Genomic DNA, 26,434 nt, shown 5'->3' on the forward strand with positions numbered 1-26,434 from the left:
GATGGGGGGCCTGGAATCTACCTGCCTGGAGGTAGGAAGCCAGCTGGCAGGTATACAGGCTTAGATGAGGGGAGGAGAGATTTACGAAGAGCTGGGACACGCAGGCCCCTCCTCCTGTCTGCAGAGAAAACACACACAAACCACACACACGCACGCACACACACCACAGCAGCAGCAGCCTCCTGTGTTGGGCTGGGGGGTGGGCTGTTTCTGATGACAGACTACTTCTCTTCTATTTGTTACCAGTTGAACTGTAATTATGTAGAGAATAGGCGTGGGTATAAGTGTAGGTGTGTGTGTCTATGTATGTATGTATGTGTGTGTGTGTGTGTGTGTGTGTGTGTGTGTGTGCATTGAACTTTTGTGCACATCAGAAAGAGCAAGGAGGGGGTGAGTAATATGATAGTTTATGTAATTTGATACTGTGACAAATTACAACTACAAAGGCAGCAGACATTCCACAGCTCCTCCAGTTACCATCAGACTGGGGAGAGGAGAGGTTAGTCGGTTGTATCTGGAAGGAGGTGGTCCAGACCTTAGCTGTTTACTGCCCTTTAGCCAACCAGGATTAGAGGAACAGAAAGATTTAGGGGTTCTTGAAAGAATAAGCTACAACAGACTGCACAGCAGAGAAACAAACACATGACAAGCAGGAGACCTTGAGAACCAGATAGCACTACTACCTTGTTATAGGCAGGGGCACTCTGTGTCTATATCCATGCCCTTCACCTTCCTGCAACATGGAAGTTTCTGTTACGCTCTGGGACACAAACACAATCCACAGCTTGTCAATGGGAAACAGCAGGGCCAGCTCTCCTCTTGGAACCCATCACCTTTCCCCACTGTGCACACACGCACGTGCACACACACATGCACTCTTACCCCACAAATCCAAATTTCATCCTCTTATAACTTGGCTCACAGATGAACAGCGCATTATAGCAAACACACACTTCATTATGAGTTGGCTGCGGGGCAGCTGGGTGGAGGAGATGGAGAGCCTGGTTGGGACCAGGGCAGTGAGGCTTGGAGTGTGGACAGACAGGGACTAGGAGGAGACACAACTTGTCCTGTGGCCTGTGGGCTGTGGAATAAGACAGAGTGTGTTGCTTGTTTCTGCTCTGATTGAGGAGAAGAAAAGAGGAATGCTCAGAGAGAATAAAGCTCTTTTTTTTTTCCAGCCGGCAGCACTGACAACACCGGTTTGTGACGTAAAAAGAAGACTTCTAAAACGACCCACAGTGCAGCTTCACGGTAGCTCTGAATGTGTCAAAGACCAAATGACAATTTGGTCACAACCGTTATAACAACTGAAACTTGAGAAACACCAATCTGTACACTCTTCATACAAGTCGTCCACTTCCATGCGTGTGTATCTCTGTGTATTCAAGTATGCATCCGTGCAAGAGTGTGTCTATCTCTGACTTATGGCAGAAGGATCATGATCTAACATACAGTACTGACATTGAAGACAATAGGACATTACTGAATCTGAACACTGCTTAGCACCAGCCAGGCCATGTATCCCAGACGTCTGTCTCCACAAACACTGGTTCAGGGTAGTGAGGCCAGGGTTACAGCTGACTGATTCTGGGACCACACAACAGGCCCACCCCTTCTTGGTTCCATTCAACATCTCTTAACTGTTTCCTGGTGACTAAAAACGTTGTCAATAGGCCTCACACTATGTCCTGGCCCTACAGGGCTTGTGTTTATATAATGAGGTAGTACATTAATTCCACTTTTCTTGTAGATACTGAGTGCACCCTGCCTTAAAATGGGTAAGTGGGTACTGTGTGCATGGTGAATAACGTTAAATGCACAGCATCAATAAGCATACGATGGCACAACATTGGCATTGCGACAGTTTGTTGTGACATGGTGGCATGCAGTTCTTCAGTCCAGCTTACCCAGGTATTTGATGTGGAACCCTCGAGGTGGGTTCAGGGACCTCCGCATCCATCCCTCTCGTAACACCTCCAGATGGTCCTCTTTCCCTTGAATCAACAGCACGTGTTCGTCTATCCAGCCCAGGAAAAACGTCTCTGACACCGCATCTGAGACCCGCTGGTTCCACAGGTGCTGCATGTTCTCGGCTTTAAAATCAGCAAAGATCTCATAGCCGGTGTGATGCCGTGGGAGCTCATCGCTTTCCGACACTCCGGTAGTATTCGCCGTGCCCACCCGAGTCAGTACAATGGCCAATGAGTGGGGGGCTATCTGCAGGAAAGACTCCATTCTCGACTATCGTATTTACCCTCTCAAGTGGTGAACTTGGGAGTCATGAATGGTATCAAACATGACAACACTCAGGCACATATCCCCATGCATTCCATACATAAGTGACGGAAAGCTTGCAAGCTAGCTAGTATTAGCTAGCTAGCTAGCCTGCTAAGCTACCTTCTTCCACAAGTACCGCATAGCTTTTCAGAAGCACTGTACGTTCCACAGCTCGCAGTCACATCCAGCTGTGAAGCGAAGCCAGCTCTGTCTGCAGTCAAATTTACCTGAGACAATATGCCACCTCGGCAAAGGTAATATTTCATAGAGGTTTCGTATCCAACGTTATCCTGACGGACCTCGAAGTGCCATCTCTGCCGTGGTCTTCACCGGTAAACCGTTCTAGGCTAGTCGGTTGGTAGCTCATCAAATCACCCAGGCAACGGTTTTGAGGCTGCGGTAAGCTACCGAGTTACTGTGTCTCTGGGTACACCTGTTCTTTCAGCCGGGCCGGGGGCCTCTTGGGCCCGTGTTATCCCCTATTGGCGTTAAACCTGTCGCCTCTCGTCCTGAGAGTATAAGGCGTTCAATCTCTCGTACCGGTGGTATGTCTCCGACAGGTACGGTCCTCCCGTGGTCTCTGTGCCAGGAGGGCTGTTGTTGTGTTACTACTGCACCACCTGCAGGCAGACGAGAGATGATGTGTCTGATCCATCTGACCACCTATCTGACCATTCTACATTCAGTTAGCACAACACTGTCCTTTCCAGAATTGCTATAACCTATGATAATATGGACGAAGAGCCATGATTATCTTTATTCTTCCCATTCTTCTCTGAGGGCTTGTTGATGACATGGTCTGCAGTTGTGGTTGAGATGCTACTGTACAACTTGTGTGTACACGAGTGCCTGCATATGGTTGGTTGGAGGCAGTGGCGGTTCTGTCAAATTTTACTGGGGGGCCAAAGGGGGGCCAGTGTTTAATCAGAGGGGCACATTAAAAAACGGAAACAAATTATATTTAAACATTACTTTAATTTTGCTTTACATTTAAACAAACGGCTCTGGCTCTGCCTCTTCCAGCTCCTCAGCTCTCTCAATACCTTGATATGTTTCTCAAACTTTTTTATTTACTGGGGCAAAAAAGGCTGCAATGTCCCTTCTTAGTTTCATGATGACTACTAGAAGAAAACAAGTATTAAAAAAAGGGGGTTAAAAAAGGGGGGGGGGGCACTGGGGGAGGCCAGGGACATTTTTACAGGGGCACTGGCCCCTGTAGGCCCCGTGTAGAACCGCCCACTGGTATGAAAGAATAAGGGTGTTAGAATGGCGTTGTCTCAACTTGAGTCTTCCCACTTCTTAACTCAAGGGTATGGTGACTCACTCTAATAACTCACTCAACACACACATGATGCACACATATCATGGCATCTTCACCCATAATTTATGATAACCATCTGGTCTTAATGAAGATCACATTATAACTAGCCTGAATCTGACCTACTCTTGGTATGTGCTAAATGTCAGAGACAAGAACAAAAGCTCCATTGTGCTTACATACACCAATCCATTAATGATAAGGGGAGATGCGTGGCATTTGCACCACTAGAGGGAACTGTGGTACAGGTCATAGAAACCCAGCATGCAAGCTCACTGGTTATTTGAGTGCCTTTATTGTACACAACGTGTACACTCTAATACATTAGGAAACATATGTCATACACAACTTCAACATCACATACATTAAAGATCTCTCAATGCATAGGGAGACTTCATAAGGTGTTTCAATCAAGACTGTACCAAACAAGGAGGTCTAAGCAGGATAACTATTCCTAGTAGATTTTGTTTTAGCTTCTGTCTCTGAATATATCTGTTTATTTTTGTAGCAACCATAAGGGCTGGTTCTTAACACTTTCAAATAGGCGGGAAGTAAAACAACAGGTTGGTAAATTCCTTTTCGAATCCTTTAGGTTGTACCTTAGTCAGTTGAAGGACTGTTTCTCACCAGACCACTTCAGAACCTCGTCAGAGCAATGCAGTTTTAGGACCAGCTAAGAAATCCATTCTCCACCAACCCTGTTCCTCCTGCTCACAGACTGGTCTTTTCAAAGTAAAAGTCATCTTGCACAACGTATAGTCAGGGATCAGGGTTGGTAGTTTTCAGATCTCCACAGAGGTTGTCCCCTTCTTCCGGTCATGTGTACTCCCTCTACACTGTTGCCGTAAACACACCCTAGATACACAACACAAAGTCAGACCCAACTGTACATCCCAGAATACCCCACCACACGCTTCAACCCTAACCATGGTAACGTACCTTTGAAGCGGTTTCACCTGATGGATGAATTCTGGAAGTTCTTCACCTTTGGTTTCAGGTAGCCACAAGCTCAACAAGCCAATCATGACCGTGGCTCCACCCATCAAGATAAAAGGTAGGAACTTGTTGTATGTACCTGAAATCAGACAGCATGGACGAATACAGATCTAGAAAGACATATATGCTTCCATATTCTTTTAAGGAGACACACACACACACACTGACCCATGAAGGCGATGTATGGGGAGACGGTGCTGCCCACACGCGATGCCATGGAGGTGGCTCCCAGGGCCATGTTTCTCACCACGGTGGGGAAGAGCTCCGTCATGTACAGGTACAGGAAGCCAAACGCCCCCGTCACACCCGTCTTCCCCACCATCACCAGGGTTAGGGTCAGGCCGCTCAGTTCTATATATACACACACACAGTTTATGCTTTTCTAGATACAAGTATGAGAGTACATGGGAATCCTTATGAGTATGTACCATTTGTGTGTTTGTGTGTAGCAGCAGTACTATCCGCTCCGGTGGGCCTCGTACCATCAGGTATGAGCTTGATGAAGAGCAGCAGGCCTCCAGACAGCAGCAGGGTGAAGGGGAGGGTGAAGCGTCGGGGGGTGTAGCGGATCAAGAACCAGACGCTGCCGTACGCCAGGAACTCTGTGGCCGCCGCAACCAAGCAGTTGAAGTAGGGGTCTCCATCCATATTGGGCGTGTTCAGGGACATCCCATAATATGTCATGGAGATGATGGTCCTGAGGTGGAGGACGGAGAAGTTGTGACGTATGCAAGTATGCACTAGCGTGTGGTCAACTGTGTGTAGTATTTAGTCATCACTGCAGTGTGCAGTGTTTATTTATCCTACTCTGTATGATATGTTTTGCAGCAGTGTGGTGTAGTATGTAGTGTATATTATAGTGTGAAGCATGCAGTATGTGGTTTTTATGTGTGTTGTGCACAGTGCATGCTATACTTTGTAGGGTATATTTTGCAACAGTGTGGTGTAGTGTGTATTAAAGTGTGAAGGGCGCAACAAGCACACAGTGTGTGGTGTCTATATGTGTAGTGCACAGTGTGTTATACTGCGTGAGGTATACTTTTCAGCATTGTGTGGCTAAGACGTATCAGGGTACCAGATGAGGATGTTAATGATGGTGAGGTTGCGTATGTTCCTGGTTCTGACCAGGTCCAGCCAGGTGTACAGGCGTGGGCTCTCCTTGGTTCTGTTTTCCTGCAGATAGTAAACATGTAGAAGTTTATTGGGGATGTGTGTCTGTTGGTGTGTGCGTGTGTGAGTGGGGGGGCATTTAAACACCATGAGTTCAGCAGTGACATCTTCGGTGAAGATGACATCAGGAGCCGTAAGACCATTCATCTTGGCAGCAGCTTTGATGATAGACTCCGCCTCCTTCAGTCTGCCCTGGGCCAATAACCAGCGAGGAGACTCTGGAATGTACCTGAAGCACAGGGCACTACTATGTCCTCCATGTCTCCCTCCATCTGTTCCAAGTTCAAGCCACTCTACTGGTCCCAAAAAAGAAATATAAACATCCATGTCCTATCAGGAGTCATTGGTACTCACCACCAGAGAGGGATGTAGAGGAAGCCAGGGATGGCGAGAACCACCAGCAGGAGCCTCCAGCTCCTGAAACAGTAGGCTGCCAGGGGCAGCACGGTGTAGCCCAAGGCATAGCTCAAAGTTACCCCCAGGGCACCAAAGTTGACGCGGACTGATTTAGTTAGGAGCTCAGAGCCTAAGGTACACAGAATCACACATAGATCAGACCGGAGCTAGACAAATGAAGAAATGCAATTAAGATATTACTCTGTTATCTGATCTAGTTATCTCTTTGTCCAGACTGACCCAGTATGAAGGCAGCACAGTAGTTGGCTATCTGGCCCAGCCCCACAATGAAGTAGAAACAGCAGAACATTTCCCAGCTGGTAGAGGCTGCTTGGAGGAGGGTGAACACTGTCTGCATTGCCAAGGTGCCAAAGAGGACCGACCTGCGCCCGAACCTATGGAACATACAATTTCACCCTGAAAATGTACAAGGGGAAAAACTCCAAATATTGCCTTGAACTACACCTGAACAAAATCCTCGATATAGACATTACAACAGAACTTGACGTGTTTGTGTCTACAGAACAGTGTTGGGTAACGTCACTTTTTAAAGTAACTAATTGCAGTTACTAGTTACATTCCTTGTAAAGTAACTAGTCACGTTACTTAGTTACTTGCTGTAGAGAGTAAGGCGTTACGTTACTTTCGCGTTACATTAAGAAAAGTATTTTATTTATAAGAAAATTCACCTTGGTCACTCTTATGTCCAGAAGGCACATTTAATGGGTTGACCTCTACAATAGCACATATTGTAGCCTACTGAATATTCAGTGTCATTCGCATACATGATCAATCCTCATTACAGCAAGACGGATCAAGGTAATGATCCACTATAATGAAAAGCAATATTTGCAGTAAGTTCTTCAATCAAGAAACTCTTTAATCAATAAATAATGTTGTAAAATGCCAGGAAGTCTAGTAGTTAGCTAGCTCTACAATGGCTGGGTTTGAATCTGGGAGCAAAACGAAGCTAAGCTATAGCTAGTTATGGTAGCAAAATGGTGTTCACGTTACGTACTGAACCAGACTATTTTACTTACTGTAATATAATCCTAAACCGAAACCCTGAACGATACAGCAACACATCACACAAGCTTGAGTTCAATACATTATTTAATGTGACATTACGTAGCCCTGTACATGCAAGTCTTAAATAAATATTTAGTTAGCTGGTCGGCTCCATGACGCCGGGTAAATTGGGCTCGTGAGACTACGCACCAAAAGAACAAAGGAGAACCCACCTGTCTAGCAGCTTAAGACGTTTTCGTAGGTAGGCTACCTAGCTAAAAGTAGCCTCAACTTTCCGAGACTTTTAGCTACATGCTGAGTGCTCTCGACAAAAAGACTAAATTAAGTAACGCGTTACTTGTTTGAACAAGGAACTAGTAACGGATTCATTCAATTAAATAAGTAACGCGTTAAGTTACTCGTTACCTAACAAAAGTAGTCTGACTACTGTAACGCGTTATACACCCAACACTACTACAGAACACTAGAAGTTTAAATCATGTGTCTGGAGTTGGAAAGTGCTTCGGAGAACCATTACCTGTCTGAGATAATCCCTGACAGGAAGGAACCGCAGAGAACACCTACAAAGAAGATGGTGGCGGTGAAGGGAGCCTTCCAGTCATCGTCACACACCAGGTTCCACTACCGGAACGCAAACACAGCCAACAAGACAGTTAGACAGTTCAAAGGGTCATCCATAAATTCCAGGCAGTGTTCCCAGTAGCTTCACCTCAGTCACGATGGTGGAGGTGTATCTCTCTGTGCTGAACTCCCAGCCGTCCAGACATCCCTCAGTCTCGTTGCCGTCGGGACCCGGAGGGTCTTGGTACCTCAGGCATCGACTGAGGACCACCTCCCCCCTCACCTCCTCCAGGGGGAACGACAGGTTGAGGTCCAGGTTGAAGCTGCTGCTGTTCAGCCCCAGGACCCGGCAGCGGTGGGGGGGGATGTCCACGAGGAACACCATCGCCATGCCAACGTAGCCATTGGGTATGCTGCTGAGGCTGAGGAGGAAGAAGACCATCTTCTGGAAGGTTCCCCACTCGCCAAGGAACGCCATCCTTTCCTCGTAGTCCAGCATCCTCACGGCCTCGACCGCCCACAAATTTGCCCCGGACCCCTGACCTTCCTCTGAGGGGTAATGATGATAAAGTTACCCTTGGTATCTCTAAAGTTGTTTAAGAGGTACACTTCTCTCTATTCTTGACTACAGTCCTGCTCGTTCTCACTGAGCCCCCTGACCTGGACCTCTTACCTTTCTTCTATTGCCTTAAACTCTCCAGGTAACAAACCACCACACAAGGAACTTTCCAGAAGGCTGATCTCCTGGATGATCCACAGCCAGTTGCAAGCGGAGAGTAGACTAGTTGGTCAAAGAGCCTGTGTGTGGAACTGTCTGTCTTCCTTCTGTTAACCCTGCATCTTTGCCTGTAGTCAGTGTTTAGATTAAAAATACACCATGGCCAAATGGGTTTGGCAAATATTCCCCTTTTTTAGAATAGAGAACAAAAGTCAACAGAGCATAACAAACTTTCAAACAGTTTATTCAATGGTTCGAAGTGTACAATCCTTTAATACTAGACAGCCTAAACCCTTCCTCAGAATTACTTAGTCACATATTCAACAGATGCATACACACACGCAAACACACATCCAAGCATCCCTACATGTGATACTGATGAGAGCTGCTTTAGTGAGGGATTTTCTTTACAACAATGTGGAGGCCAACTTGTAGAGAACCACACTTTTGTCATGACCAGATGATTTAAGAGGTTATCAACAGAGACATACGTCAGTCCCACAACCAGACAGACTATTTCTATTATGAAGTCTTCCATAAAGTGGTGCAAACCAGAACTACACATGCTGTCATGTGGGACTCAGCTGGCAGAGCTGGTAAGTTGTAGTTCTCAAGCAGCCTGCAGTAATGGGATTTGAAGCTACTTCATACTTAAAGTACTGTACTAAAATCTGTACAGTTCTTTACTGTACACAAGTGGAGCAATGGATTGCACAATGTTAACAAAAGTAAAGATACACATAACCTTGAGTGTTTTATTTTTATCACTGATTATTGTTGCTTTTTTCATTTTGAAAATGTATTTTTCATAGTCAAAAAAGTAAACCAACAGTTTCTTTACTGACAGCAAGCCAAGAATATCTTTAAACATTCAAGCTTGATAACCTGCAATACCAATTTGCTTACAACAGTACGTGAATATGACAATTTCATCTTTGTTGCACATAGATTTCCTGAATGGGAATTGTAGTTCCTAGGCTGCAGCAATAGAGGTGTCGTCTACCGGTCTGCCTTGAGGCTGAAACACAAAACCAACAACTGATCAACAAGGAGCTTTGACACACAACACCAGCAGTGCTACCTTACTCCTACAGCAAATCCTAATCATGATGCCATGTTTTAGTGGGTAAAAAACAAGCTTGCCCAAATTAAGGTTGTACAACAAAAAGAGATTCGTACAGTATAGTGTCTTTGTAGTACTTTTGTGTGCCATAGGTGAAAAGGGTTAACTAGCATCTTCACAATCTGTTTCCAACAGGATTGTTCAGAAGTGGAAGTTCAGATTCGGTATGTGGAAGACACTTGTTTACAATCACCTACATCTCCAAACTTTATTGTTCAGGAGACTCAGTGGACAAATGCAACACATTTCTTGAGTCCCTTGTGTCCAACGCAAATGCAACGTCTGCGGAGGAGAGCGTGTCACCTACCGTGACGAATCAGAGGAAATGTGTCTCCTCTTTTGTTACCCCCCCTCCTTTTTTCACTCCTTTTCTTTACCTCACCCCCTTCTCCCTCTCTTCCCTGCTCTCCCTTCCTCTTGGTTGAGGGGCTGAGGAGAGAGTTTGGGTCACCTGCTTGAGTCCAGAGAACATGAAGGCGTCGCTGGGTTCCACGGTTATCTCCACGTCCTGCACCAGCCCCGTTCGGTTCTCAATGTGGTACCGCACTGGCAGGGACTCCCGCACGCGGCCAAACGACGGCAGGTCTGAAACCGCACATGCACACACACACGCACTCTTACCCCACAAATCCAAATTTCATCCTCTTATAACTTAGCTCACAGATGAGGAGCGCATAACAGCAAACACACACTTCTTATGCGTTGGCTGCAGGGCAGCTGGGTGGAGGAGATGGAGAGCCTGGTTGGGACCAGGGCAGTGAGGCTTGGAGTGTGGACAGACAGGGACTAGGAGGAGACACAACTTGTCCTGTGGCCTGTGGGCTGTGGAATAAGTCAGAGTGTGTTGCTTGTTTCTGCTCTGATTGAGGAGAAGAAAAGAGGAATGCTCAGAGAGAATAAAGCTCTTTTTTCCACCCGGCAGCACTGACAACACCGGTTTGTGACGTAAAAAGAAGACTTCTAAAGCGACCCACAGTGCTGCTTCACGGTAGCTCTGGATGTGTCAAAGACCAAATGACAATTATGAATGATAAATGCACAACCGTTATAACAACTGAAACTTGAGAAACACCAATCTGTACACTTCATGAAATACAAGTAGTTCACTTCCAAGCGTGTGTATCTCTGTGTATTCAAGTATGCATGCGTGCAAGAGTGTGTTTATCTCTGAATTATAGCAAAAGGATCAATTAACAGTTATAATGATCTAACATACAGTACCTACTGACATTGAAGACAATAGAACATTACTGAATCCGAACACTGATTTGCACCAGCCAGGTCATGTATCCCAGACCTCTGTCTACAGAGTGCGAATTATACAATGACAATTGGGGGGGTCAACTTCTCCAGGGCGTGTATTGACCCCCCCGACTGTTGTTTTTACCTCTTTTGGGGGGGTCCAAGTCTTAATTAGACCCCCCCGTAATTCGCACCCTGTAACAAACACTGGTTCAGGGTAGTGAGGCCAGGGTTACAACTGACTGATCCTGGGACCAAACAACAGGCCCACCTCTTCTTGGTTCCATTCAACATCTCTCAACTGTTCCCTGGTGACTAGAAAAGTTGTCGATAGGCCTTATATTATGTCCTGACCCCACAGGACTTGTGTTTATATAATGAAGTAGTACTTTACTTCCACTTTTCTTGTAGATACTGAGTGCATCCTGCCTTAAAATGGGCAAGTGGGTACTGTGTGCATGGTGAATAACGTTAGATGCACAGCATCAATAAGCATACGATGGCTCAACATTGGCATTGCGACAGTTTGTTGTGACATGGTGGCATGCAGTTCTTCAGTCCAGCTTACCCAGGTATTTGATGAGGAACCCTCGATGTGGGTTCAGTGACCTCCGCATCCATCCCTCTTGTAACACCTCTAGATTAACGATGGGAAGTTTGGATAATTTTACTGATTCGGTTCTTTGAATCTCGTTCAACAAAATGAACAAATCTTTTTTCGAGTCATTTGTTCATTTCAACCCGGGGGGTGTGTTGTTCAACATTTTATAGCCAATTAATCCATCAATGGAGTCCTTTAACAGGCTCTGGTGGAGATGTTGTCCTCGTCGTTGATTTGTCACTGCCAAGAAACTCCTGGCTGATTTGTCACTGCCAAGAAACTCCTGGCTGATTTGTCACTGCCAAGAAACTCCTGGCTGAAACTCCAGAATCATCCAGGTAATGCCAGACTACAAAGGAGTCGTCCGAAGCACTGAGGTCCGGACCAATACCAGTGTCATTCACAGAACTAGGGCTACAACTAACGACTATTTTAATAATCGATTAATCTGTCGATTCTATTTTCGATTAATCGATGAATCGGATTAAAAAATAAAAGAGCATTAATTTCCAACCCTTTATTCAAAAACAGAACTGACTGTGCAAATTCACAGTGCAAAAAATCTTAAGAATGTGCTCAAACATCCACACAATCTTGAAAAAGTTATTAATATTAGCGTGGATTTAATGTTATTTTCCAAGATGAGCAATTTATTTGAGTTTTGTTTAAAACTTTATTGAAAATTGAAAGGTTGTGGAAGTAGGCCAGATTTTATTAGAATAATCTGCTGTATATTTTTTTTAAATTGACACAATTTTGAAAAAAAAAAAAAAAGATTTTCGAGGATTAAAGCTATTTTCAAAGATTAGTGATTTTCTATCATTTTATTTGAAACTTTATTGAAAAAGTAAAGGCTGTGGAAGTATCGCAGACATTGTTAAGACACTCTGGTGTCTGTTTGAGGTTTTATATTCCTAAAAATATTATAGAAGTTTACATTTTTCAAAATGGTATGGGTTGTTTTCACCCGGTCCCTAACGCGATGCTGCAAAGTAGCGTATTCCGAATGTGAGACGAATGTAGAATATAAAACGACCTTCACCTCGGTCAATTAACACACTGTTTCGATGTATTTAGTGTGAAATGCTCCCACACATAGGATGGCTTGGGTTGTACTGATTTCTCTACCTCCGCCATGTGTTTCAGAACAACGTTACTCAACAGCGTCTCTCCGAAGGCCTTTCCTCTCCCTCCGCTCCGCTCCGCGCTCAACTAAACTTTTTTTTAAATACTCAAACATCCCTGTGACATATTGAGTGGCGTAATAATCACGTGACACAACGAATCGATCATGAAATTTGTTGCCAATGCTTTTAATAATCGATTTTAATTGATGTAATCGATTTTAATCGATGTAATCGATTCGTTGTTGCAGCCCTACACAGCGATGTTACTGAATCGATACATTAACTAAACTTTGTTTATTGCAGGGTGAAGAATGAAAATGAAAGAGAAAGTTTGATAAGACTTGAAATACATAAATCTACATATTTAATCAAATCAAATGTATTTGTATAGCCCTTTTTACACGCAAGCATGTCACAGAGGGCTTCACATACGCCCATAGAACTGCCCCTCAACCAACCTAAACCCTCAAGGAAGACAAGGAAAAACTCCCAGAAAAACTCTCAATGGGAGAAAAAATGGAAGAAACCTTCCAGGAGCAATTAAGAGAGGAATCCCCTCCAGAGACGGTTGGTAAGAGAGAGGAGCAGAACACAAGCTAAACATAGTCATACAGTGTCAATGGGTTTTGAAACACCAAAAATCCATTGTTCGGCTTTATAGACGTTGGATGGGACCTGGAAACTCGCTGTTGGCCGTCATGGAGACTGGTTTCGCGATTAATCGCATTATTTCATATGATTAATCGTGATTAATTTCAAAATTATTCCGATCTATTTGATCTGTTAAAATGTAACCCCAATAAATTATAGTTTGTGGAAATAACATTAAAGTGTACTTAACTTCAGATAGGCCTAACTGGATGATAATGTCCATATAACAAGTTCAGATGGAACACAACTTAAATTGTAAGGGAGTTTTATTCACTCACAAACTATACTGCTGTATAATAAACATCCACAAAATTTGACTTATTCTGGAATATAAAATACATTTAAGACATGTTGTCTCATAGCCTATTACAATATCATGCTCCATAATATTCAAATCTCACTCAGACATACTTCATATACTTAAGCAACCACAGATTGACCTTAATATTGAACAATACAGTTTGTAGCTTGTTGAACCCAGTCAGCTGTTCGCTTCTTTAGCGAGTGTTGTCTGCCATATATTCCCGGTAGTCAACCGAGCCGTTTCAAAACTTTTTTAAACGTAACTTCCCATCTAAAATCCCTCTCTCCATCATTCAGCTACCGTCTGCAGTCGAAATAATGTGACGACAGCTGATTCCCAGGGTCAAAAAGAAACCTTTTTGTTGCGTTAAAATTAGATTGTTTGGCAGCCGTAATATTTACTTGTGAAAAGAGGAAGATCCTTGCTTAAAGGAAGTTTGAAAAAATGTCGTTGATGGCCCCAATTTGAAGTTTAAGTCGGTAATTGATATGCTAACCCTGCGTTCACACTGCAGCAACGCAAATCGCTTGCCATCGCTCGCCTTCCCACAGGTCACCACGCTGGGAGGGCATTTCCAACAGATTATTTATAATGTAGATTTCTAAAATCACTGTTGTAGTTGTCATGGCCAGGTGTGCAGACTTGGGTTTACGTACTCGCAACATCGATCAAAGTACAATTTATAGGCTATACAAAATAAAACAGTTTCATAAACATACACGTTGACATGTGTAAAAACGTTTTATTATATTACTCAAAGTCTCTGCTGATCTGTCGATACGACCAGGGAGTTCCAACCGGGCTACTACTGTAACTAGCTAGAACAAAGTTACGTAATGTGAATTTGAAAGTACAGAAAACCCACCAGGAGCACCGACAACATCGGCAAACATGTGCAAGGCCTCATTCTTTTTATTAATGTCTTTGTACAAATACAGGGACATATCGTACAGGACTGGATATGCAGCCAGACAAGCGATTAGCTTCTCCTCTATCTTAAAAACTGAAAACTACAAATGTTTACCATGGTTGCTACGTTACGAGAAACAAGAAAACATTGCGAATGGCCATCGCTAGTGAAAATCGCTCCTCATTTGCATAAAGTTGAGAAAATCTCAACTTGATTGCGTTGCGTCGCTACCCACAATGCACCACGCAAGCGATTCGCCTGGAACCATAGAAAATGAATGGAAAACATGTTGTCGCTCACATCGCGTCACTGCAGTGTGAACGCAGGGTAGTCAATTTGGGGGCGGGATATGTTGTAACCATTTCTACATAATTTGATTGGCTGTTTGTTTGCATATAAAAGGCCAAGAATCCCTGCAAAACAGGCTGAAGCTATTGGAGCTTGAAGCACCACAGTCTTTTGACCTACACTTAATTTGTTAGAAAATACTATTCTGAACTTGTTACCCTATGTTGTTTATTTTAAATTAATAAGTACACAAACAAGAAAATATATTTTTGGATTGTGGACTTTTATTTTTGAAATTTCTGTGTTGAGTACGAAAAAGAACTTTGAGGTCCTAGGCGAGTGAGTCAGCTCCGCTGCACCCACACCCGCAAAGATTGCGGCCTGTGTTTTGTTACATTTCATTTATATTGGGAAACCACAAAGACTGTGGCTTGAGATACCACAAAGACACTGGCTCGAGATACCACAAAGACTGTGGCTTGTAATCAAAAGGCTCGAGCAACATAGGTTCTGGACTGCTCTGCAAAAGGTCTGAGAATGTTCTGGGTTACCGCAAAGACTGCGGCCTGTGTTCAGAAAGGTTTAATTACTTATAATGTATAATGTTTTTATTGATTTTATGTAACGCACATTGAGCTGCAATTCTTGTATGGAAAGTGCGATATCAATAAAGTCTTATTATAACTAGCCTGAATCTGACCTACTCTTGGTATGTGCTAAATGTCAGAGACAAGAACAAAAGCTCCATTGTGCTTACATACACCAATCCATTAATGATAAGGGGAGATGCGTGGCCTTTGCACCACTAGAGAAACTGTGGTTCAGGTCAGAGAAACCCAGCATGCAAACTCACCCATTATTTGAATGCATTTATTGTACACAATGTAAAAACAAATAACTAATACATTAGGAAACATACACAACCGTGTACATACGTTAAAGATCTCTCAATGCATAGGGAGACTTCATAAGGTGTGTCAATCAAAGAAGGAGGTCTAAGCAGGAGAACTATTCCTAGTAGCTTTTATTTTAGCTTCCATCTCTGAATAAATCTGTGTATTTTTGTAGCAACCATAACATAGGACCAGTTCTTAACACTTTTAAATAAGCGGCTGGTGTGTACAAATGCAAGGGAACCAACAGGTTGGTAAATTCCTTTTTGAATCCTGTAGGTTTTACCTTAGTCAGTTGAAGGACTGCTTCTCACCAGACCACTTTACAACCTCATCAGAGCTCTAAGAAATCCATTCTCCACCAACCCTGTTCCTCCTGCTCACAGACTGGTCTTTTCACAGTAAAAGTCATCTTGCACAAGGTATAGTCAGGGATCAGGGTTCGTAGTTTTCAGATCTCTTCAGAGGTTGTCCCCTTCTTCCGGTCATGTGTACTCCCTCTACCCTGTTGCCGTAAACACACCCTAGATACACAACACAAAGTCAGACCCAACTGTACATCCCAGAATACCCCACCACACGCTTCAATCCTAACCATGGTAACGTACCTTTGAAGCGGTTTCACCTGATGGATGAATTCTGGAAGTTCTTCACCTTTGGTTTCAGGTAGCCACAAGCTCAACAAGCCAATCATGACCGTGGCTCCACCCATCAAGATAAAAGGTAGGAACTTGTTGTATGTACCTGAAATCAGACAGCATTGACAAACAGATCTAGAAAGACATATATGCTTCCATATTCTTTTATGGAGACACACACACGCACACTGACCCATGAAGGCGATGTATGGGGAAACGATGCTGCCCACATGTGATGCCATGGAGATGATTCCCAGGGCCGTGTTTCTCACCACGGTGGGGAAGAGCTCCATCATGTACAGGTACAGGAAGCCAAACGCCCCCGTCACACCCGTCTTCCCCACCATCACCAGGGTTAGGGTCAGGCCGCTCAGTTCTACACATACACACGCACACACAGTTTATGCTTTTCTAGATTTGAGTAGTATGTGAGTACATATACCATATACATGTTTTCCATGAGTTTGTACCCTCTTAGGTGTGTGTACGTTTGTGTACATGGGAATACTTATGAGTATGTACCATTTTGTAAGTGTCTGTGGTGCGTGTGTTTGTGTGTTTGTGTGTAGCAGCAGTACTATCCGCTCCGGTGGGCCTCGTACCATCAGGTATGAGCTTGATGAAGAGCAGCAGGCCTCCAGACAGCAGCAGGGTGAAGGGGAGGGTGAAGCGTCGGGGGGTGTAGCGGATCAAGAACCAGACGCTGCCGTACGCCAGGAACTCTGTGGCCGCCGCAACCAAGCAGTTGAAGTAGGGGTCTCCATCCATATTGGGCGTGTTCAGGGACATCCCATAATATGTCATGGAGATGATGGTCCTGAGGTGGAGGACGGAGAAGTTGTGACGTATGCAAGTATGCACTAGCATGTGGTCAACTGTGTGTAGTATTTAGTCATCACTGCAGTATGCAGTGTTTATTTATCCTACTCTGTATGATATGTTTTGCAGCAGTGTGGTGTAGTATGTAGTGTATATTATAGTGTGAAGCATGCAGTATGCGGTTTTTATGTGTGTTGTGCACAGTGCATGCTATACTGTGTAGGGTATATTTTGCAACAGTGTGGTGTAGTGTGTATTAAAGTGTGAAGGGCGCAACAAGCACACAGTGTGTGGTGTCTATATGTGTAGTGCACAGTGTGTTATACTGCGTGAGGTATACTTTTCAGCATTGTGTGGCTAAGACGTATCAGGTTACCAGATGAGGATGTTAATGATGGTGAGGTTGCGTATGTTCCTGGTTCTGACCAGGTCCAGCCAGGTGTACAGACGTGGGCTCTCCTTGGGTCTGTTTTCCTGCAGATAGTAAACATGTAGAAGTATATTGGGGATGTGTGTTTGTTAGTGTGTGTGTGTGTGTGTGTGTGAGTGAGTATGTGTGGGCATTAAAACACCATGAGTTCAGCAGTGACATCTTCGATGAAGATGACATCAGGAGCCGTAAGACCATTCATCTTGGCAGCAGCTTTGATGATAGACTCCGCCTCCTTCAGTCTGCCCTGGGTCAATAACCAGCGAGGAGACTCTGGAATGTACCTGAAGCACAGGGCACTACTATGTCCTCCATGTCTCCCTCCATCTGTTCCAAGTTCAAGCCACTCTACTGGTCCCAAAAAGAAATATAAACATCCATGTCCTAGCAGGTGGCATTGGTACTCACCACCAGAGAGGGATGTAGAGGAAGCCAGGGATGGCGAGGACCACCAGCAGGAGCCTCCAGCTCCTGAAACAGTAGGCTGCCAGGGGCAGCACGGTGTAGCCCAAGGCATAGCTGAAACTTACCCCCAGGGCACCAAAGTTGACGCGGACTGATTTAGTTAGGAGCTCAGAGCCTAAGGTGCACAGAGTCACACATAGATCAGACCGGAGCTAGACAAATGAAGAAATGCAATGGAGATATTACTCTGTTATCTGATCTAGTTATCTCTTTGTCCAGACTGACCCAGTATGAAGGCAGCACTGTAGTTGGTTGTCTCGCCCACAGCCACAATGAAGTAGAAACAGCAGAACATTTCCCAGCTGGTAGAGGCTGCTTGGAGGAGGGTGAACACTGTCTGCATTGCCACGGTGCCAAAGAGGACCAACTTGCGCCCAAACCTATGGAACATACAATTTCATCTTGGAAATGTATAAGAGGAAAAACTCCAAACATTGCCTTGAACTACACCTGAACAAAATACTGGATATAGAACATTATAACAGAACTTGAAGTGTTTGTGTCTAAAGAACACTAGAACGTTTAAATACTGATGTGTCTGCAGTTGTAAGGTGCTTTGGAGAACCATTACCTGTCTGAGACAATCCCTGACAGGAAGGAACCGCAGAGAACACCTACAAAGAAGATGGTGACGGTGAAAGGAGCCTTCCAGTCATCGTCACACACCAGGTTCCACTACCGGAAAGCAAACACACCCAACAAGACAGACAGTTCAAAGGGTCAACCCATCCATAAATTCCAGTAGGTAGAGTGTAGCTTCACCTCAGTCACGATGGTGGAGGTGTATCTCTCTGTGCTGAACTCCCAGCCGTCCAAACATCCCTCGGTCTCGTTGCCGTCGGGACCTGGAGGGTCTTGGTACCTCAGGCATCGACTGAGGACCACCTCCCCCCTCACCTCCTCCAGGGGGAACGACAGGTTGAGGTCCAGGTTGAAGCCGCTGCTGTTCAGCCCCAGGACCTGGCAGCGGTGGGGGGGGACGTCCGCGAGGAACACCATCGCCATGCCAACGTAGCCGTTGGGTATGCTTGTGAGGCTAAGGAGGAAGAAGACCATCTTCTGGAAGGTTCCCCACTCGCCAAGGAACGCCGTCCTCTCCTCGTAGTCCAGCATCCTCACGCCCACAAATTACCCTTACGGAAAGACAATACATTGCAGTATATTGGAATATATCATGTGATATATTACGCAATATATTTCCATATATGGGATTTAATATTTATATTTCATAATACATTGCAACATATTGAACATGAATATAAGAATATTTGTTTATATAAATCCCAAAATATATGCAATTTGATATTTACAAATACCACCATGTATTCCTATTTATATGGGAAAATGTATTGGTAATATATGTTAAGATATAGTGTCACATGTATGTTTAATATACAGTACAATACATTTGATATATATGTAAAAAAAATTATAGCTGCATGCAGCAATGGTGGATTCCTCCTTCAAAATTGCAAAATTTTCTGGGATCAGCCAGAAGACTAGTAACTATTCTGAACAACAACAAAAAAATGCCTATGCCTGGAAGTGAACCTGCAGTCCTTCGTTGACCAGCGCAACTTCTCAGCCAATTGAGCCATTCCCAAATCTGGTTTTGGAAGTTCAGCAACTGAATAATAAAATAAGACGTTTCTAAATAAGGCAAGCATTGCCAGACTTGGTCTAAGCTCAAACAGCTGTAATTCAGTCATATTTTCACATATCAAGGTGAAACTTTGCAGGGGTACTTCAGGGGGGTGTCACCAAAGTTTATTCATGAAGGAGGAATCTTAATTATATGGAAAGATATACATGAAATATGTGTACAGATATGTGTTCAATATATTGTGGAATATTTTTTAAATATAGGTAAAATAATATGGAAAAATATTGGGAATATATACTGCCAATGATTGCTTCCAGCAAACTTCTTTTGAATTAACCATTTCCCCCTAACTAAATGTCAATATTATTTACGTTTTTGCCGTTGACGACATTATTAGAATACCTTCTAGATGGCTGAGCGGTTAGGGAATTGGGCTATTAATCAGAAGGTTGACGGTCCGATTCCCGTCACCGCAAAAATGACGCTGTGTCCTTGGGCAAGACAATTCACCCTACTTGCCTCAGGGTATTTCCCTGTACTTACTGTAACTGTGATACACACAAGATGTGTACAACATTTTTTATCTAATACTGTTGTATTTGCTTTCTTTTAATATGGACAAACAAGCGAAGACTTTTATTGTGATAGGTTGCTGAGACCGATTGAATGCCGGGAGATTGGATATGGGGAAGTGTCTCCACGATTGCGTGCTCACATGTACGCAAGAGCTGTGAAGAGTACAGACACGACTCCCCGTTCTCTTCATTTATTCTCTCCGTTCATTCTCTCCTGTATTCACGGTAACAGTAATCTGCCAGTCAGGCCTCCTGAGCCGAGGTCTGCAACAGATGATTCTTGGGGGCTCGTCCGGGATCAGTTCCATGCGACGTGTGGAGACTGATCCAAACATTACTACACCGTGGGACCAGGGAGACGTTGAAGCGAGGGCTGAGGCCAGCTGCTGTGACGTCGACTGAGGCAACGAGACACGGAACATACCAGGAGAAGCTGTAAAGACGGCTGTCTTCACCCTGGGTTCGAGACATTGATAGAAGGTAACGGAGCGTGACATCATGGCAGATCGTACGAGGAAACGTTTGATGTGGGCCATCAAGAAGGACGTGATCACGCTACCTACCGAGGAACTGTTCCGCATCGTCAAGATTATCGAATCACTGCCAGGGACAGACTCATCTGAATTAGATCTGGAGGACAGTGAGGGTTGTTTCGAGTACATCAGTGCTTTTATATCGAGTGATCTCCTGCTTGAAGCAGAGGACCAAGGTATGAGTGAACTCTTGGCGTTACAAGACGCTGTGTGTTCAGCAAAACACACTTGCGATGTGGTACATACATCTGAAGTTGATGCACACACTCACATTACATCGGTGTCACATCCACATGCCATGGGGGTACAAGGAACACTCACTCAAAACACTGACCGGGCTGAACCTGTTACGCGAAGAGGCGACATCACACCACCGGTAGACCAAACTGAACCACCCAAACGGGTAGTTCATGACTTTGAGTTCTCCATGGGGGGACTCTCATACGTTCAGCCACGTGAGTTTAAGGTACAGGGAGGCCAGATTGGGGATCATTCGTCAGACATCACATGTAACAACGTGTGCAGGCAGATAGACAGTGGTCGGCGGGAGAACCTTAGCGAGGCCGATATTGTCAGAGGGGTGCTGCGAATCATCAAGCCAGGGGTTTTTAAAGACATGTTAATGAACAAAGGCGACATGACTGTAGTTGAGCTAAAAGGGTTCTTACAGTCTCACTTCGGAGACCGAAGTAGCACAGAGCTGTTTCAGGAACTGATGTGCACGAGGCAAAGTGAGCATGAAACACCTCAGCAGTTCCTATACCGAGTCATGGGGCTAAAACAGAAAATACTTTTTGCGCCAAAACAAGCTGACTCCGACAAGAAGTATAATGCAGCTACAGTGCAGGATGTGTTTCTACATACTGTTTACCAGGGCCTAAGCCACCGGTGTAAAGATATTCGGAGTGAGCTAAAACCTTTGCTAGCTGATAGTAGTGTAACCGACGATGCTATTCTCAGGCATGTTATGAGAGTCATGAGTGATGAAAATGAGAGACAGCGACGACTAGGACCACCAACCAGAGCAAAACCGTCTGTAGCCAATAGTGCCCAGGTTAGTGATGAACCAAACAGGGACGTAAGTGTTGTACAAGGGGCCGTTTCAAAAAGGTGCCAAGACAATCCAATCAAACAACTTACTGCCAGGATTGACGCTCTCACCAGTATGGTAGAAGCCATGCAACAATCCAGGCCGGTACGAACTGAGGGTGGTTGCCAATGCTCCGCCAGCCAATCAACAACCCGCGGAGTGAGCCGCTTGAAGTGCTGCCCGTGGTGTGCGGAGGAGGGGCGATAGGGCTGTACACACTGTTTTACCTGCGGTGAAGACGGATACCGGGCAGTTGGGTGTCTACGACGACCACAACGGCAGGGAAATGGCAACCGGTCACTGCAAAGGGGCGACCAGTGACCGCAGTGCGCACACCCCAAACAGACGTCATTTGGCCACAGCTAGTTAGGCCGAGGGAGGGAGAAGTGCTAGAACCAAAACACAAACACCAGAGACTAAAGGACAGATCGATGACTAAGGAGGAGCGGTCCAGGGGTCAAGGTACAAGTATTCAGGACCCTGGTAAGAAAATAAATGACACAATAATAAAGTTGATTGGAAGCAAGGCGCTGACTCAGTGCAACATGAATGGCGTAACAGTAAAGGCACTTCTTGACACAGGCACGCAGGTCAGTATGGTGGACCGTGCGGTCCACTCCGGGAGCTCCTTGGATGTGCAGACAATCTGGAAGTCTATGCTGTCAACGGAGACCTAATTCCATTTGACGGCTGGACCGTAATCACAGTAAGCTTGCTAGGCAATGAGGACTCAAGCATCTCCATTAATGTCCCATTCCTGGTGAGTAAAACGCCAATCCAAAGACCACTCTTGGGTTTCAACATAGTGGAAGGGCAGCCTGAGCGACTGTTGCCAACACTTACCTCCTTGCTGGCGGGTGCCATTAATGTCCCGAACGAAAAGGTAGAAGCTCTAGTCGAAGTGGTACGGAATGTGGAGGAAGAGTATGGAAACAGACGCTTGAAAGTCGGCCAGAGAGATGCTGTAGTCCTGGCAGGACAGGTGGCCTGGGTAAAGGGTAGAATTCCTTCAGAGATGGCGCAGTCAAACTCAATGGCCTTATTTGACCTCATGAAGACAGTGCTCACTTAAGGTGCTTGGACATTGGAGAAGGCCTCTTAGAGATAAGACCCCAAAGGGACTCTTGGGTCTCCATCCCCATCGGAAATAACACAGGGACCAACGTAACGTTTCCGCGAGGCACAGTAATTGGAACGTTACAGAGTATTGAGAGGGTAGTGGATTCTGGGCAGGCGAATGAGTTGAGACCCACAACAAGGATTCAAGCTGCGACCACCCGAGGAGATCAGGAGAAAACACTGTTATGGCATCCACCCGTCGATCTAGAGCACCTGAATGAGAGCCAGCGAGAGACCACCCGGAGGATGTTATATGAGGAGTCCGGGGCAATCAGCAGAAACGACGATGACATTGGGTGCATACCCAGCTTGCAAATGCCGATCACTCTTAGTGACGATATTCCAGTCCAAAGGGCCTACTCAGCAGTACCAAAACCCCTGTTCAATGAGGTAAAGGGCTATATACAAGATCTCCTAGCAAAGGGGTGGGTTGTTAAATCAAAGTCACCATATTCTGCTCCGGTGGTCTGCGTCCGCAAGAAAGATGGCAAGCTGAGGCTCTGCGTTGATTAACGTCTCCTGAACCTGAAAACCATCCCTGATCGACACCCATTACCCAGGATACAGGATCTGATCAACACACTTGGAGGATATTCTTGGTTCAGTATCCTTGACCAAGTTAAAGCCTACCACCAAGGGTTTATCGCAGAGGGCTCCAGACACATGACAGCATTCATTACACCTTGGGGGCTGTATGAGTGGGTCCGTATCCCCTTTGGACTATCCAATGCGCCCGCTGTCTTCCAACGCAGCATGGAGGAAATGCTTGACTCGCTCAGGGACGAGTGTTGTATCCCATATTTGGACGATGTCTTATGCTATGCGAGATCGTTCAAGGAACATGTTGAGAGTATCCGTAAAGTCTTGAGAGCACTTCAGCAGCATGGCGTCAAGTTGAAACCTGAGAAGTGTGAGATGTTCCGCAGTGAAGTCAGGTACGTTGGACGCCTAGTGTCGGCTGAGGGAGTGCGGATTGACCCTAAGGACCTGGAGGCTGTTCGGTCCTTAACGGGCAAGACTCCCCGAACGGTGGGAGATGTAAGGAGATTACTAGGGTTCCTCAGCTACTACCGTGCCTTCGTCCAAAACTTCTCCAGGGTCGCAAAACCCTTGTATGAGCTGTTATAAGCAAAGCCTGAGACAGGACGGGCCTCACACAACAGAAATAAATCTAATGGGCCACAAGTCCCCTCCAGGACTCCAGTAGAATGGACCAGGGAACACCAACAGACCTTGGTGTAGACCTACTAAACCCACCTATACTGGCATACCCGGACTTCAACTTGCCCTTTGCGCTCCACACCGACGCATCCGAAATGGGTCTCGGGGCCATCCTGTACCAGCGACAAGAAGGAAAGTTGAGGGTCATTGGCTATGGATCTAGGACGTTGACGGCGACAGAGAACAACTATAGGTTACAAAGCAGCAAACTAGAATTCCTGGCCTTGAAGTGGGCGGTGTGCGAGAAGTTCCGTGACTACCTGTTTTACGCCCCACACTTCACTGTGTATACTGATAATAATCCCCTGACGTACGTGATGAGCACGGCAAAACTAAATGCAGTAGGCTATCGGTGGGTTGGGGAATTGTCTGACTTCAGGTTTGATATCAAGTATCGGCCAGGGAAAAGCAACATTGACGCAGATACTCTGTCCCGCCTTCCCCTGGACATAGAAGTATTTGAGTCGGAATGCACTGAAGAATTACCCTCAGGAGCAGTACAAGCAGCGTGGGAAGGGAGTCAACTGGCAGAGAAGAAGGACGTAGCCTGGGTTGCTGCTCTATACATGTCCACGGTGGAGAACAAACCACGACTGCCCACCACCTGGCTGCCGACAATAGAGCAGGAAGAGCTGATCCAAGCCCAGAAAGGAGACCCAGTAATCTCTCAAGTGAGACAATGGAAGGAGGAGGATGTCACACCTATGAACGAGATGAGAGGAGAGGTAAAAGGAACCAGTAAAAAGTTGATGTACGAGTGGCACAAATTACACCTAGAAGGGGGACTTCTATATCGACGAACAGGAGATAGAAAACAACTCGTCTTACCCAGCAAATATAAAAAACTAGCACTGGAGTACCTTCACGACAACATGGGACATATCGGTACGGACAGGGTGTTATGTCTGATGAGAGAGAGGTTCTATTGGCCGTACATGAAGATGGAAGTAGAGGATTATGTGACAAAGAGATGTCCATGTATAAAGCAGAAGAAACCGACCATGCACACTCGAGTGCCCATGGGTAGCATTAAAACACAGTCACCCATGGAGCTGGTTTGTATTGACTATTTACACCTGGAGCCAAGCCGGGGAGGATATGAATATATCCTGGTGGTCATGAACCATTTCACAAGGTTCGCTCAAGCCTATCCGACCAAGAACAAATCGGGGCGGACTGCAGCTGAGCGCTTGTTTCAAGACTACATTCCACGTTTCAGTTATCCGGCCAAACTGCACCATGACCAGGGACGCGAATTTGAGAACAAACTTTTCAGAAATCTAAGGCGGTTTGCTGGGATCGATCACTCACGAACGTCACCATACCACCCTCAGGGGAACCCAGTTGAGAGGTTTAATCGGACCCTCCTACAAATGTTGAGGACACTGACAGACAAGGAGAAGGAGAGATGGAAAGATCACTTGCCCCAGATAGTGCACGCGTACAACTGCACGCGGCACGAGTCTACAGGGTACTCCCCTTTTTACCTGTTGTACGGGCGACATCCTCACCTCCCAGTAGATCTGATCTTCGGTTTGGTGGGAACAACAGATGAAGTTACACCAAAGGGGTATGCTAATCAGTGGGCGCAGCGAATGGCGGAGGCGTAGAAGATCGCTGAGGGAAACAGTCGTAAAGCGAGTGCACGAGGAAAGACACATTATGATCGTAAAACAAGAGGAATAGTACTGGAAGCGGGAGATCGTGTACTTGTCAGAAACCTCAGGGAACGAGGAGGGCCAGGGAAGTTGCGATCCTATTGGGAGAAGACGGTTTATGTGGTGAAAGGACAAGTCTCGGATAACCCAGTGTATGTAGTTTATCCTGAAAACGGAGACAGCAGGAAGACCAGAGCTCTCCATCGGAACTTATTGTTACTTGTCAATGACTTACCTGTGGAAGCTCCAACCGCGGCACGCCAACAGACAAGAGTTGAGAGACAAAAACAGGCAATGGTACGAAGAAATCACAGGGAGAACGATGTAGTCGGTGATATAATGGATTCAGATGAAGAAGGTAATGGAGGAGGATACTCGTTGAGGATCCCGGCCGGCTGGACAGAATCGGAGAATGCTCAACTCCCAGGGCGAGCACCTGTAAGCGAAGGAGACAATCAAACCCAAGGACAGGAATATCCAAGTCAAATCCTAGATGAAGGGGGACAAGGGACATCTGACGGGGGAGATACTCACCATTTGCCGCCATGCCCGGATGACACCAACGAGAGGGGTGGAGTTGAGGTTGAAAGTGAACTCGAGGATTTGTCAATACGGACTGAGAATCCAATGTGGGAGATTGAGACTGGAGTAAGAAGGTCGACTAGAGAGCGAAGAC

The 26,434-nt window shown here is 45.5% G+C and overlaps 2 protein-coding genes, 2 long non-coding RNA genes and 1 pseudogene across 6 annotated transcripts in view; 2 read left to right on the plus strand and 3 right to left on the minus strand.

Moving 5' to 3' along the window:
- The window catches only part of LOC146302782 (storkhead-box protein 2-like), a 28,914-nt gene extending 26,663 nt beyond the window's left edge, over positions 1-2,251 (minus strand). The window contains exon 1 of the mRNA XM_084697239.1: positions 1,911-2,251. Coding sequence (XP_084553365.1) covers positions 1,911-2,238 — 328 coding nt within the window. The 5' untranslated portion in view covers positions 2,239-2,251. The remainder of the gene's footprint in view (positions 1-1,910) is intronic.
- Positions 2,252-2,271: 20 nt separating this feature from the next.
- LOC146302783 (uncharacterized) lies at positions 2,272-5,575 on the plus strand. Of its 2 annotated transcripts, none has more exons than XR_014753616.1 (4): positions 2,272-2,679; positions 4,596-4,652; positions 4,740-4,871; positions 5,047-5,575. It is a non-coding gene; the product is annotated as an uncharacterized LOC146302783 (long non-coding RNA). The 2 variants fall into 2 exon arrangements; XR_014753610.1 differs by having other exon boundaries at positions 2,275-2,679; positions 5,044-5,575.
- On the minus strand, positions 3,873-8,462 carry LOC146302784 (solute carrier family 22 member 4-like; annotated as a pseudogene). The gene is made up of 9 exons (XR_014753594.1): positions 7,707-8,462; positions 6,401-6,555; positions 6,119-6,290; positions 5,852-5,993; positions 5,670-5,767; positions 5,077-5,291; positions 4,763-4,945; positions 4,538-4,673; positions 3,873-4,453 (listed from the first exon to the last, which is right to left on the minus strand). The product of XR_014753594.1 is annotated as a solute carrier family 22 member 4-like (transcript).
- On the plus strand, positions 8,181-10,660 carry LOC146302785 (uncharacterized). The gene is made up of 3 exons (XR_014753627.1): positions 8,181-8,306; positions 8,452-10,174; positions 10,304-10,660. It is a non-coding gene; the product is annotated as an uncharacterized LOC146302785 (long non-coding RNA).
- Positions 10,661-15,691: 5,031 nt separating this feature from the next.
- Positions 15,692-19,072, minus strand: LOC146302786 (organic cation/carnitine transporter 2-like). Its single transcript, XM_084699176.1, has 10 exons — positions 18,722-19,072; positions 18,531-18,634; positions 18,185-18,339; positions 17,903-18,074; positions 17,637-17,778; positions 17,441-17,538; positions 16,848-17,062; positions 16,439-16,621; positions 16,216-16,351; positions 15,692-16,131 (listed from the first exon to the last, which is right to left on the minus strand). Exons 1-10 carry the CDS (start codon positions 19,070-19,072, stop codon positions 16,059-16,061), a joined length of 1,629 nt encoding a protein of 542 aa, XP_084555302.1. The 3' UTR covers positions 15,692-16,058.
- Between the last annotated feature and the right edge of the window lie 7,362 nt (positions 19,073-26,434).

Source organism: Hypomesus nipponensis, chromosome 1, assembly GCF_054491055.1.
Source record: "Hypomesus nipponensis isolate SF chromosome 1, ASM5449105v1, whole genome shotgun sequence".
NCBI lineage: Eukaryota > Metazoa > Chordata > Actinopteri > Osmeriformes > Osmeridae > Hypomesus > Hypomesus nipponensis.